General features: G+C 44.0%; 1 protein-coding gene across 1 annotated transcript in view; it reads right to left on the reverse strand.

Annotated features, from left to right (window-relative positions):
• The window catches only part of ZC2HC1A (zinc finger C2HC-type containing 1A), a 31,637-nt gene extending 23,573 nt beyond the window's left edge, over positions 1-8,064 (reverse strand). The window contains exon 1 of the mRNA XM_081013591.1: positions 7,910-8,064. Coding sequence (XP_080869717.1) covers positions 7,910-7,925 — 16 coding nt within the window. The 5' untranslated portion in view covers positions 7,926-8,064. The remainder of the gene's footprint in view (positions 1-7,909) is intronic.
• Positions 8,065-11,753: the final 3,689 nt, after the last annotated feature.

Genomic DNA, 11,753 nt, shown 5'->3' on the forward strand with positions numbered 1-11,753 from the left:
CAACCCGCAGCAGTCACATCCTGAAGCACCGCGTCTGTGTGATTTGGCGTTTCTGCGCATAGCGCGATTTAGCACTTCTGCCCATGCGGCAAAACCCGGAAGGAACCCGTTCCGGTACTTCCGGGTTTCCCATGGTCCGCGGCCTGAAAATGCGTAACCTGAAGCATCCATAACATTAGGTATGACTGTACAAGACCTTACCACCCAGTGTTTAATTCCCCATGGTTAATTAGTCCATTCTACATAGACATATATTAAAGAACTGGCATTTTTTTTAAAAAAAAAAGTTTGAAGCAATATGCCTAATAAGCTCTTCATAGAATCAACACCAAGAATCTGCACAAATCTCATATTAAGATAAGCTTTATATTTCAACACACATGAATACCCTACAGAGTAGCAAGTCTCTAAGGAGAAAAATAAAATGAGATAAATCATTAAAACAGTAATGATCTATGGCAAAACTGCTTAACGGATTACTGCAGAAAGCACTAGTCCAATTACCTGCATTTCTTCAACAGGATTAAATTTTCTTCTGTTGTGCTACCATCTTTTTAAGATTAGTTGTATTTCTAGTTATCAAGAGGCCCTGCTTGAGTTTGCAACCTAAGTGTTATCCAGCTGGCAAGTCCCACAAGTTTTTTTAAAACTAAAAAATTTGACACATTCCATAAATAGCCTATTATAATTTCATTCCCAGAAAACTTCAGCACCATTTTTTTAAGGAAAAGTACTTAAGACTGTTCTCTAATCCTAGATTCGCAGACAATGGTCAATAAAGGCTGAAAGACTGAGGAATAGCAGAATCCCTTCTCTAACATTAGCTACTTGTGAATAATTTTCTAGGGCACAATATGAAGCAGAAGATCCATGCTCCATCAGTCAGAGCAGTCAACGCTAGACTAGCCAGAACAACTATATTCATCACTACAGATTAAGTACTTTGTCTTTTAAAGCACTTACTGGGCCGCCTGCTTCCTGTCCACGCCATCCCATTTTGTCCAATGTTACTAGGTCTCCTTTTCTCATGTCCCAGTCTTTCCTATCACATTTTGGCTGAATAGCCAGCACATGTGTGGCCTGAGTGTTTTAGTTGTCTGAATATTTTTTTAAGCAGCGTAACTCTGGCAAAGAAGCTCAACCTCTAAGAGTGAATCACTGAAGCACAGGTCATCATGTGTATGAGCAACCAAGTCAAGAAAGAGCAAAGGTGGGCATCTGTGAGAAGCTCATTGTAGAATACTGAGCTGTACTCCTAGAAGATTGCCAAGATACAACTCCTGTATGATGCCCCTTGTAGCTTGCTATTGCCAACTATTACTTGTTGGATTTGCTGTTAGATGTCTTATTATCTACTGCCAGGGTAGTGTTATTACTACTACAGTGGTACCTCGGGTTACATACGCTTCAGGTTACAGACTCTGCTAACCCAGAAATATTACCTCAGGTTAAGAACTTTTGCTTCAGGATGAGAACAGAAATCGTGCAGTAGCGGCGCAGCAGCAGCAGCAGCAGGAGGCCCCATTAGCTAAAGTGGTGCTTCAGGTTAAGAACAGTTTCAGGTTAAGAACGGACCTCCAGAACGAATTAAGTACCTAACCCGAGGTACCACTGTACTGCAGGGTAGCAGCCAATGCTCTGGTGTGACAGAACCATGTGGCTTTACTTTCCAAGTGTTGCCCCTGTCCTTTCTCATGCCCTTCTCTTAACCTGTGTTTAAGTGCATTGAGGTGTGATGTGGTTAGTCATGCTGCTGACACTTTTCTGTATAATGACGTGTGGTCTGTATTTAAAACTGACTAGTATAGGTGGCAAGGATAACAATGGAGTGTGCACACACCACTTTATATCAGTGCAACAAAGCGTTCTGGGAGCCTGTAATGAAGCCACAATGCTAACATCACTACGTCCACCTCTCCAATACAGCTCCATGCAAATCTTGCAATAACTTACTTTATTGCAACAGGAACAGAAACATAGCTGCCTTATCTTCAATCAGGTCATTGGACCATATAGCTCAGAACTGTTTGCACTAGCAGCAACTATCTGGGGTTTCAAAGAGGAAACATTCCCACCCCTACCTGGATAATGAATTTTGGACTTTCTACATGCAAAGCAGACACTTGGCCACCCTTTATTGTAGCTGCACACTTCAATCCTCAGTTTTCTGCAACAACCCACTACAGAAATCTTAAAAGTATATTGCTACAAAAATGTGCTTATCGACAATGTGAAGCAAAGGACTATTTATGGCCTCCCTGTCAGTGGACACCCTTAGCTAAACTTGAGCAATGTAGTTGTGGCAGCAATAAACTGAAGTTTTACATTAACGTTCTTAAAGAGATAGGAATGCAGTGTTTCATTAAATCATGAGTATTTTGACTCATTAAGACGACTTCCCTGATTTACACATATACCGTATTTTTCGCACCATTGGACGCACTTTTTTACTCTTAAAAAGTAAGGGGAAATGCCTGTGCATCCTATGGAGCGAATGTGTGGTCCCTGGAGCCAAATTGCCGGAGTGCGGCACACTCTTGGACTGGTCTTTGGTAGTGGTGGTGGAGCCGCCTGCAGCCCCGGGAAGTTTTGGAGCAAGGGGAGGGCTGTGCGCCCATGCCCTATGCTCCAGGGCTGCTGAATGGGGTTGGGGGTGCTGCTCTGCCAGCAGCCTGCCCTTCCCCTCAAGGTTTGGAGCAGTGGGCAGGCTGTGCGCCCATGCCCCACGCTCCAGGGCTGCTGAATGGGGGTGGGGGTGCTGCTCTGCCAGCAGCCTGCCCTTCCCCTCAAGGTTTGGAGCAGCGGGCAGGCTGTTCACTGAGAGAGGGGAGTAAGAGGACGGAGAGGAGGGGAACCAAGAAGCTGGGTGAAGGGAGATGAGGTACCATAGGTTGCCGTGAGTGGAGAGTCATGGTAGAGGGCAAAGGAGAGGGAGCAGTGAAGGGGAGAAATTGTAGACATCACCTGAGGAGTTTGGGTGAAAGGGATGGAGAGGAGGAGGCTGGAAAAGGGGACTGTTCTGCTTGGGGGGGGGGAGAAAAAAGTGGGGAAAAGGAAAGCCTCCCAAGCCTGCCGCTGAGAAGCTCTGCTTGGCTGTTTCTTGACTGTAATTCAAGTAAAGGGAATGTTTGTGAGCAGCTGGCAGGCTGTTCGCTGAGAGAGGGAAGGAAGAGGATTGAGAGGAAAAAATGTGGCATTAGCAATGCTTTGGATGGATACGAAGATGGTATTTTACATGAAGATAGCGAAGAAAGTGATGTCAATGACTGTGAGCAACTGAGCTTCATAAATTCTGACTTTAGCAGTGATGAGTTCTTGGGGTTCACAGAAGACTAGAAGAGTACTCAAACCTTAAAGTCTCTCTTCATTTGTTAATGACAGTGATGATGGTTCTTAATGCCATTGTTGACTGCTGTTCACTTTACATGGCTGTAATGTGATTCTGATATACCGGTTGTTTATTAAATACAGTAGTTTATACAACATTTGATTCAGAATATTTTTTCCTTGTTTTCCTCCTCTAAAAACTAGATGCGCCCTATGGTCGGGCGTGTCCAATGGAGCAAAAAATACGGTACACATAATATATTCATCTTAGCCACGGGGGCAGGAATCATCAAATATAATCAGGCTTTTCTCTCTCTCTTATGCTGGAGGAAAGGTCTCTGTTAAGGTGGTGTTGCTGCAAAAGATGCATACATCACCTAAAAGCCAAGACCAGATGACCATCTGACCAGATGATTTACAGGTGGTACCTCACGCCGGTAAAACTGGCAAAGATGTACAGAATGAAAAACAAGAAATGTTGGAAATGTGGAGAGGTAGAAGGAGATCTCTACCATATGTGGTGGAACTGCAGTAAAGAGGAAACTGATTTTCTAGATGCATTTCCTTTGGGATTTAGGCCTGGTTTTGACACAGAAACTGCTTTGGTCACCCTGTATGACCTCTGTTGGAAGACAGGGGAATTGTGCCCGTTAATGCTCCTTGACCTCAGCCATGTTATCCTTCTGGAGTGGCTGTCTGAGTTAGGAGGGGTCGCCACTGCTTTGCGGTGGTTCCAGTCCTACTTGGATGGTCGTTTCTAGAGGGTGATACATGAAACCACTGAGTTTTGGAGTACTTTGTCAGCATTATACTGATGGCACACGTCTTCTTTAAATCTGCTGGTGTAGCAGTAGATCTGCTGGATCGTTCTTGCCTCAGTAATGGACTGGAGAGCCAATAAACTGAAGCTCAATCCAGGTTAGACTGAGGCATAGATAGGATGGATGAGAGGTTTCCTGAACATATAACACCAGTCTGAGTCTGACTTGCACTGGCTGCCAATTAGTTTGTGGGCCCAATTCAAAGTTCTGGTTTTTACATATAAAGACTCAAAAGGCTCAGGGGTGCAATACTTGAAGGGCTGCCTCTCCCCTTATGAATCAACCCAGACCGTGATCATCATCTGAGGCCCTCTTTTGTGTGCCCCCTCCACGAGAGGTCCAGAGGGTTGCTCCCCATTTGTAGAATATTCTCCCCCGGAAGGCTCACCTGGCAGCATAATTATTTACCTTTAGGCCCCAGGCAAAAACCTCCCTCTATAACCAGGCCTTTGGCTTTTAAATATTTGTGGCATTTTCGAAGTGGATGGGATTTTTTTAAATGTATTTCTTTTTCCTCTTGGTTTTAATGTATCTATGTGACATTTATTGTCTGTCTGCTCAACTGTAAGTCCCTTTGGATTTCCTGAGCACTATAAAAGAACTGACAAATTTAATAAACAAAAAAAAGAAAGGAAGTATTTTTATTTGGAATCATTGTTTCATTGAGTTTTATATTTCAGTAGAATTGAAAGGATGAAAACTCACAATTAACCTACAATTATTTTTTTTTAGCTGAGCGACAGCCCTGAAAAGATGTAGGGGATTGTTTGAAAATGCCAAAACATTTCCCTTTCTGAAGGGTATGTACACATATGCCTAGAATACGTGAAACAACTAAAATTTCTAATAATAGCAGTACTTCATTCTTCCACACGAAAGAGAAAACTATCCCCCACTAGAGAGGCCACGGTTTCAATGCCCCTGAAGAGGCTGTGCCACTCTTTTGCTCCCTTTTACCACATCAATAGAGGCCACTAGAGTGAAAGTAGGTAATGTAGGAGACCATTTGTTATGCTACTACAAAATGTGCTGTGATTTGCATGGCTTAAGTTATTTGATTTTATCATGTTAGGTCTGCAACTATTGCCTTAGTTGTACATCTAAACTGTTTTAACTATGGTAATCTGATTAGCGTTTAGTAATGTTGTGTTGGGCTTAGGTAGCAATCCTCTACACAAGAAGCCGGTGTAAATTCAGCTGGTGTAAAGTTACACCAGATCCAAACTCTGTTCAGTCAAAGGGTTGCTGCTGGCAGAGGGAAAAGAAGTCTTTAAAATAGTGTTTGAGTTACCCTATACAGTGGTACCTTGGGTTAAGAACTTAATTCATTCTGGAGGTCTGTTCTAACCTGAAACTGTTCTTAACCTGAAGCACAACTTTAGCTAAGAATAGTTGCATGGGAACAAAAACAAGAGAAGTAATTGGTCCCATGCAACTATTCTTACTACGAATATTGGTTTTTTAATTGTAAGAACAAAAGAATCACCTGCTGGTTCAGGCCAAAGACCCGTATAACCCAGGACTCTGTCTTCCAATTGGCTAACCAAATGTCTATGGGATGTTTGCAAGCAGAACCTGCATGCAGCAGTGTACACACCCTAAATGTCAAATGAAGACCTGCATAAGCCAAGAATTCTGGAACATCTTGTCTTTAACAAGAAGTAGGCATATACAAAAATCCTCCTCTCATGTTTTCAGACATTAAGATGCATAAGTGCTCCTGCAAGTAACTTCAAGACAATAACTAGAATCTTTCAGTGAGCATCAGTTTTAATGGGATTTAAGCAGAGGAATGCAGTCCAAATGGGAAATTGTCCTAAAGGGCTACCATTTTCAATTCTTTACTGAGGTCAGATTGTTTAGTTCTAGTTATCTGAATGTTTTTCTTAGTAAAACCTATCACCTCCTCTTCCACAGTGCATGTAAGTGTGAAAGATTATAAATGTCAGAAAAACATTTCTTCAATAAGAATTTCTTTGTTAGAATTGTGAAATAAATAAATAAATAAAACAGATGTCAAACCGCCCAAAATAATGCTGTCATCACCCTCAGAATGTCAGCTGTCCACAGCAAAAATAAATGAGTATATTGTTGGCTAAATGTGACAAGAATGCTGAGTAGCTAAGTAGAGGGAACTACTATACATGTAACATTTTAAAACAAACGATATATTAAAGGCTTAGGAAAGCAATGAATGCTCAGCTTGCACAGCCAAAACTAGCCATACAAGGTCATTGCTCAGGAATGAGAAAACATGGGCATGCCAAGAGAACTCAGCCAAACACTACTTCACCACGGGGGAGATATGCTAAGCCAGCAAAGGACTCATCCCCAGTCTAAAAGGTTTTAGGCCTTTCCACACAAATGGCACTGAAATCATCTTTCCACCCACCCGGCTTCCGCTCTTGCATTTCCCACTGCTGCCACAGAAATATAAAACTTGCACCGGGTGCTAGAGTATATACCTGCATTAAAAATGGTTCTCTCAAGTTTCCTGTGCCAATATCCTCCATGTGATGCGTTCCATGCCACAAGCAGTCCCTCCCAATGCTCCTGAAAGCACCCTTCCCTCTCCCTCTTGTCTTGCATTGATTTTTTAAAAAAGCATGTAAAGACCTCATCACCCCCACCTTCAAAGAAACAAGATTCAACAAAACAGTTATGCAGTAAGGAAGATAACACTGAGAAGCTCGGACCTTAAAACTTGTCAGTTTTAGATAGGAAGAGTCATTGTTGCTGTCGCTCTTTTATATTATTACAGTTGTTCAGTGATTTTTTTTCTGGGGGGACGCACACCCCTAAACATTTTGTGAATCTAAGTTTGGCTTCATTGAGGGGCAGTATTTCAATATGAGTAGGAAAATGAGAGTACCCCTAAACATTTTTTTTTGGGGGGGGACATTGCTGTTGCTGCTGCTGTTGTTATTATTATTATTATTGGCTTCAGCAGCCTGCCAAGCAAATGCCTGAGAACCTAAGAGCGGCCTGCCTGGGACTAACCACCCACTGGACCCTTCAAGTCAGCCTTGCTTCATAGAATAACAAGCCCATCCCTGCCTTCCTCCCTCTCTGAGGAGCAGATCTTGCCCAGGACCAGATTTAGGTTTGATGAGGCCCTAAGCTACTGAAGGTAATGGGACCCTTTACATGTCCAGCTGTCCTTTGTCAACAAATTGCCGCTGTTTTTTGTGTTGAATATATGCTATATGGTCATTTATGGAGACCCAATAGGTCCACACACAACACAAAACACTGTTGATGTAGGTTTTATTTTATGTCTTTTTTATCTTCTATTTTTGAAATGTACATCCAGGGTTTTTCCCCCCTTTAATTTTTTGGGAGGCCCCGGGGCCCTAAACTATAGCTTGTTTAGCATTAGACGTAAATCTGGCACTGGCCTTGCCCCTTGGCGACGAGTTCTGCAAAGAGGGAAAGGAAGGGCTGGGCAAGGGAGGAGCAGCAGCAGCAGCGCACCAAACGGCCAAGGGGGGGAAAGGCGAGGCGGGGGCGCTTTACGCAGGCGGCTTGCGCCCACCTTCCCGGCCCATTCTCGGGGGTCGGCGAAGGACCTTCTCCCGTCGCCTTCCCGGAGGAGGCCACCATTTCTTGCCTCCCTCCGGCACCTCCCTTCTTCCCAGCTCCGGAGAAACACACAAAGGCTCGGCCCTCCTCTCTCTCGCGCGCGCGGCGCGGCGGCTGCAGCCTTTTCCTCAGCGGAGAAGGCCTCCTCCCCGGGCCTTCTCCTCGCATCCCTCCCTTACCGTCCAGCTCTTCCATGGCGCCGCCGCCCCTTCAAGGCTCCAGCTCCCCGCCGCCGCCGCGAGTGTGGCCGCTGCTGTAGCAACCCGGCCGCCTCCCCGGCGCCAGCATCCCCCGCGCCCATTGGCTTCCCGGCGCAAGGAGGGGTGGGGAGGTGGGCGGCGCGGCGCGCGCAGTGCGCATGGGATGGGCCGCCTTTGGAGACGCCCGGGACGCGTTGGGTTTTGCCTCCAAGGTCGCCCGGGTGTGATTTTCACAGCACGGTCCAGCCCGTGGGCGTTTGGGCGGCCTCCCCGCGACCTCCCGCCACGATTATTGCTCAACATTTTCCGGTAGCCTGAGGCGTCTCTCTCTCTCACACGCAGACATCTAACCCCATGTCATATAAGACATATAACCCCACCCCATGCCTTTTGCAGCAGCGTGACGAGCAGAAATGCAAGGAATGTTCCGCAGGAATATCTTTCTCTCTGCAAGGGGTGATTCGCGTAGGGGCGTGTGTGGAGGGCATTAGGAAAAGTGTGAGGTTTTCCCCACCCACGCCGGCAGGCTAAAGGGACAGCAGCAGCATCGTGGCGAAAAGAAATCAAAACCGCAGCTTTTTGCTGACGTGCACCTGTTGAGTTAACTAGTGCGGTGCATGGCTGTTAAAAGGAGATTTGCCGGGGGGCGAAACCAGATGCAAGAAAAAAGCGGGGGTTCTTGTGCATATTTAATAGTTATATAGTAGAGGGAATTTCAGCAGGTGTTGCTTACAGGCTATGACAATGTCTCTTGCGTTCCCTGATGTAGAGAGGTTTGTGGGCTTTGTGTGGTTCAAAAGTAGTCTAATGTACAAGGTAACAAGGCACATCCAGTGCATCACCCACTTTTGTATCTGTCTCTCTGCTTGCTGCTGGCATGTGGCCCCACAATATTTCCTGCAATTGAATGTGGCTGCCTTGAAAATTGTTTTCCACCCCTCTGCTGCAATAGCGAAATAATCATTACAAGTCTTCAGGGTTTTAGCCAGTGCTTTTTTCTGGGGGGGGGGATGCATGGGTACACATACTCCTAAACATTTTGTGAATCTTTGTACTTTTGTCTATTTACTGTATTTATTTTTCCTAATTTGAACTATAAAGTGGTGATTTTCTTGAGTCAAAATAAGAGTACCCCTAAACATTTTTTAAAGAAAAAAATGGTTTTAGGATTTTCTGTGTGTAATGCTGTAGGATAAACTTTGTCATGGCCTCGCATATCTTTCAGAGATGAGGCCAAGAACACTTGGTTTTACTTTAAAAAAGCAAAGAGGCTGATGGAAATGGAGTAGGCAAACCAGAATGTCAAATGCTACTTCTAGTTGTATACACACTGTACTGTACATTCAAAGCTCATCTGAAGCACAGTTTCCTCAAAGCATTCTGGGCACCGTAGTTTGCTAAGGGTTGCTGGAAATAGTAACTCCTTGAGGGATAGATTACAGTGCCCAGAATTTGTCGAGAGAAATAATGTTTTCCCCCTCCCTCCAAAAATGTAGTGTGTACACTGCTGGCATGCTGCATCTAAGATGGTTTGTTGTGAAGAGGAATAATGAAGTGTTTTCATACATGAAGCTTACATTCATTTTTCATTAAGCATATGAAACATCCCCACTATCACCCAATCCCCATTTTCTGTAGTAATTAAGTTGAAATACATGTAACTGAAACTATTTCCCATTTATCCATCCTTCCATTTCCCTCCCACTTTGTTTTCCTTTTGTCTCTTAGATTGTTCTTGTGGTTTCAGATTATAGGCTCCTTGAGGAAGATTTCACCTTCTTCATGGTAAAGCACCATGTACATAAATATGCACACACACAGTCGTACACCCCCCCCCCATTGAAAATATCCAAAGGTGCTCTAGCAGACTGGGTTTCTTAGGGTAGGACATATCTGGAATACTGCATTCAGCAGCAGTGTCCTAGCAGAAATCAGAAATGTCCGGGGAAATCTGGATGTATGGCGACCTGTGTCAGCAGTGCCATTTTGGGCGATTTTCCATAATAGCTCAAAAATGGCTTTTTTGTAATTTTGCCCAAAAAAGCTTAAAACTTTAAGCAACTCAACAACTTTTTTGTCCGGATTTTTACTGTTGGAAATATGGCAACCCTAGTTTTCTTCTTTTGAAAACAATCCCACACATTTCAAGCTTACAGCCCTTTACCAAGGACATGCCCTGCTTACAACTCTTCCTAGGAAGATCAAATGATATTTCCTTGCAACACATTTCTGTCTCAACATGTGCATGGTATACAAACACACAACATTCCACACCCCTGCCATGGAATCTTCACACTGCTTTTAAAACCCAGGACAGATCTGATTCCACTTTCAATATTTGTTTTCCAAGAAGCAGTGTTGGAATTTTTGAAGAACTTGCAGTAAATGTACCTTAGATTACCTCGCAGCCTCAGATTACAGAACTCCTCCAGAGTATGCCTTCATTATACACCTTTAGGCACCAGGCGAAAACGTTCCCCTTTAACCAGGCCTTTGGTTGATTTGATTGACAGCCTTTTAAAATGTGTTGGGGCGTTATTGGGTATAGGACAGTATATAAATTTAATTAACAACAACACCTGTTCCCCATAAAGCTGACAAGCAGAATACAGGAGACACAATGGTAGGCAGCTGCAAAAAATAAAGAGGTCATTGACTTGCTAAGTGGAGAAATTGGTGGGCAAGGACAAGGAGATGTGAAGAAACTGAGGCATTGTGGGATTTCAGAAATGGAGAATGGTTTGAATGGATTGAAGAAGGAACAAGAGCTCATGGAGCAAGTGTGAGAAGGTCAGCAGACCCCCGTTATCAGCAACCTAAGCACCCTACAGAAACAGTATATCACACCCACGGCAATAAGAGAACTGTCATGGACACCCTAGCGATAAAAAGGGACACCCTAACGAGATAAGGGAGTTGTATCAAGGGTAAACGGCTTCTCACACTCCACGATAAAGTGAGAAGACAACAGTTAAAGCTAAGATCCCAAAAGAACTGGATTGAGACAAAGTTCCAATTGTGGTTCTGCTGCTCAGGTGCTGAGATTCCAAGACAGACTGATCATCTTCCGAGGTTTTCTTTTGGCAACCATCATCTGTTGATGGAGAAACAGTCTGCCTCAAGAGAGGCTATATGCTGTTTGCTTCCTTCCGACCCTTCTCTCATTCTTTCTTACATTTTATGCACCACCAGGTTAGGTTTTATGCTAATGTATGGTAGATCTCTGGATGATTTGCAGTAGATCAGCAAAGGTTTCTTATGGCTCATCCACACCTTCCTTGAGTGTGCATTGTAAGTTGCTTTGCTCCCCTTAAAATGTCTGATGTTCCCATGGTGTTTCCTGGAAATCACTTTTGTCCCACACTAACCCTCCATTTAATCCAGATTTTCTCCCACCTCCACAAATCTAGAAATGAGGATGGAAAGTGTTTTTTAAGGACTGGGGGGCATTTGCCTCACCTGTGTGTGGTGTTTGGACAACACCTGTCTACAAAAATTCAAGAGCTTGGTCAGATGGAGAGGATATTGGACCATCTTCAAAATATGCAAATACCTCTGGGGGAAATCAGGAAACACATATTTCTAAGTTTTTCGGCTTTCTTTGCCAAATCTGTCATTTTCTCAGAGCACCAAGCATCAATTAAAAAAATTTAAGGTGGTGGAAAGAGGGAAGGTGTCCAGGGGAAAAACTTCAGCAATCCCACCCACCACTGTATCCAATGTGTTTTGACTATGCACAATTTTGGCTTTAGGCATGATCAGTGGAATGTAGCCCCTGTGTAAGTTGCAGGCTTAGTGTACTCTGATAGGTTTAAGAAATTGT

The sequence above is a fragment of the Podarcis pityusensis genome (assembly GCF_964106645.2).
Source record: "Podarcis pityusensis genome assembly, chromosome: 7".
NCBI classification, from domain to species: Eukaryota; Metazoa; Chordata; class Lepidosauria; order Squamata; family Lacertidae; genus Podarcis; species Podarcis pityusensis.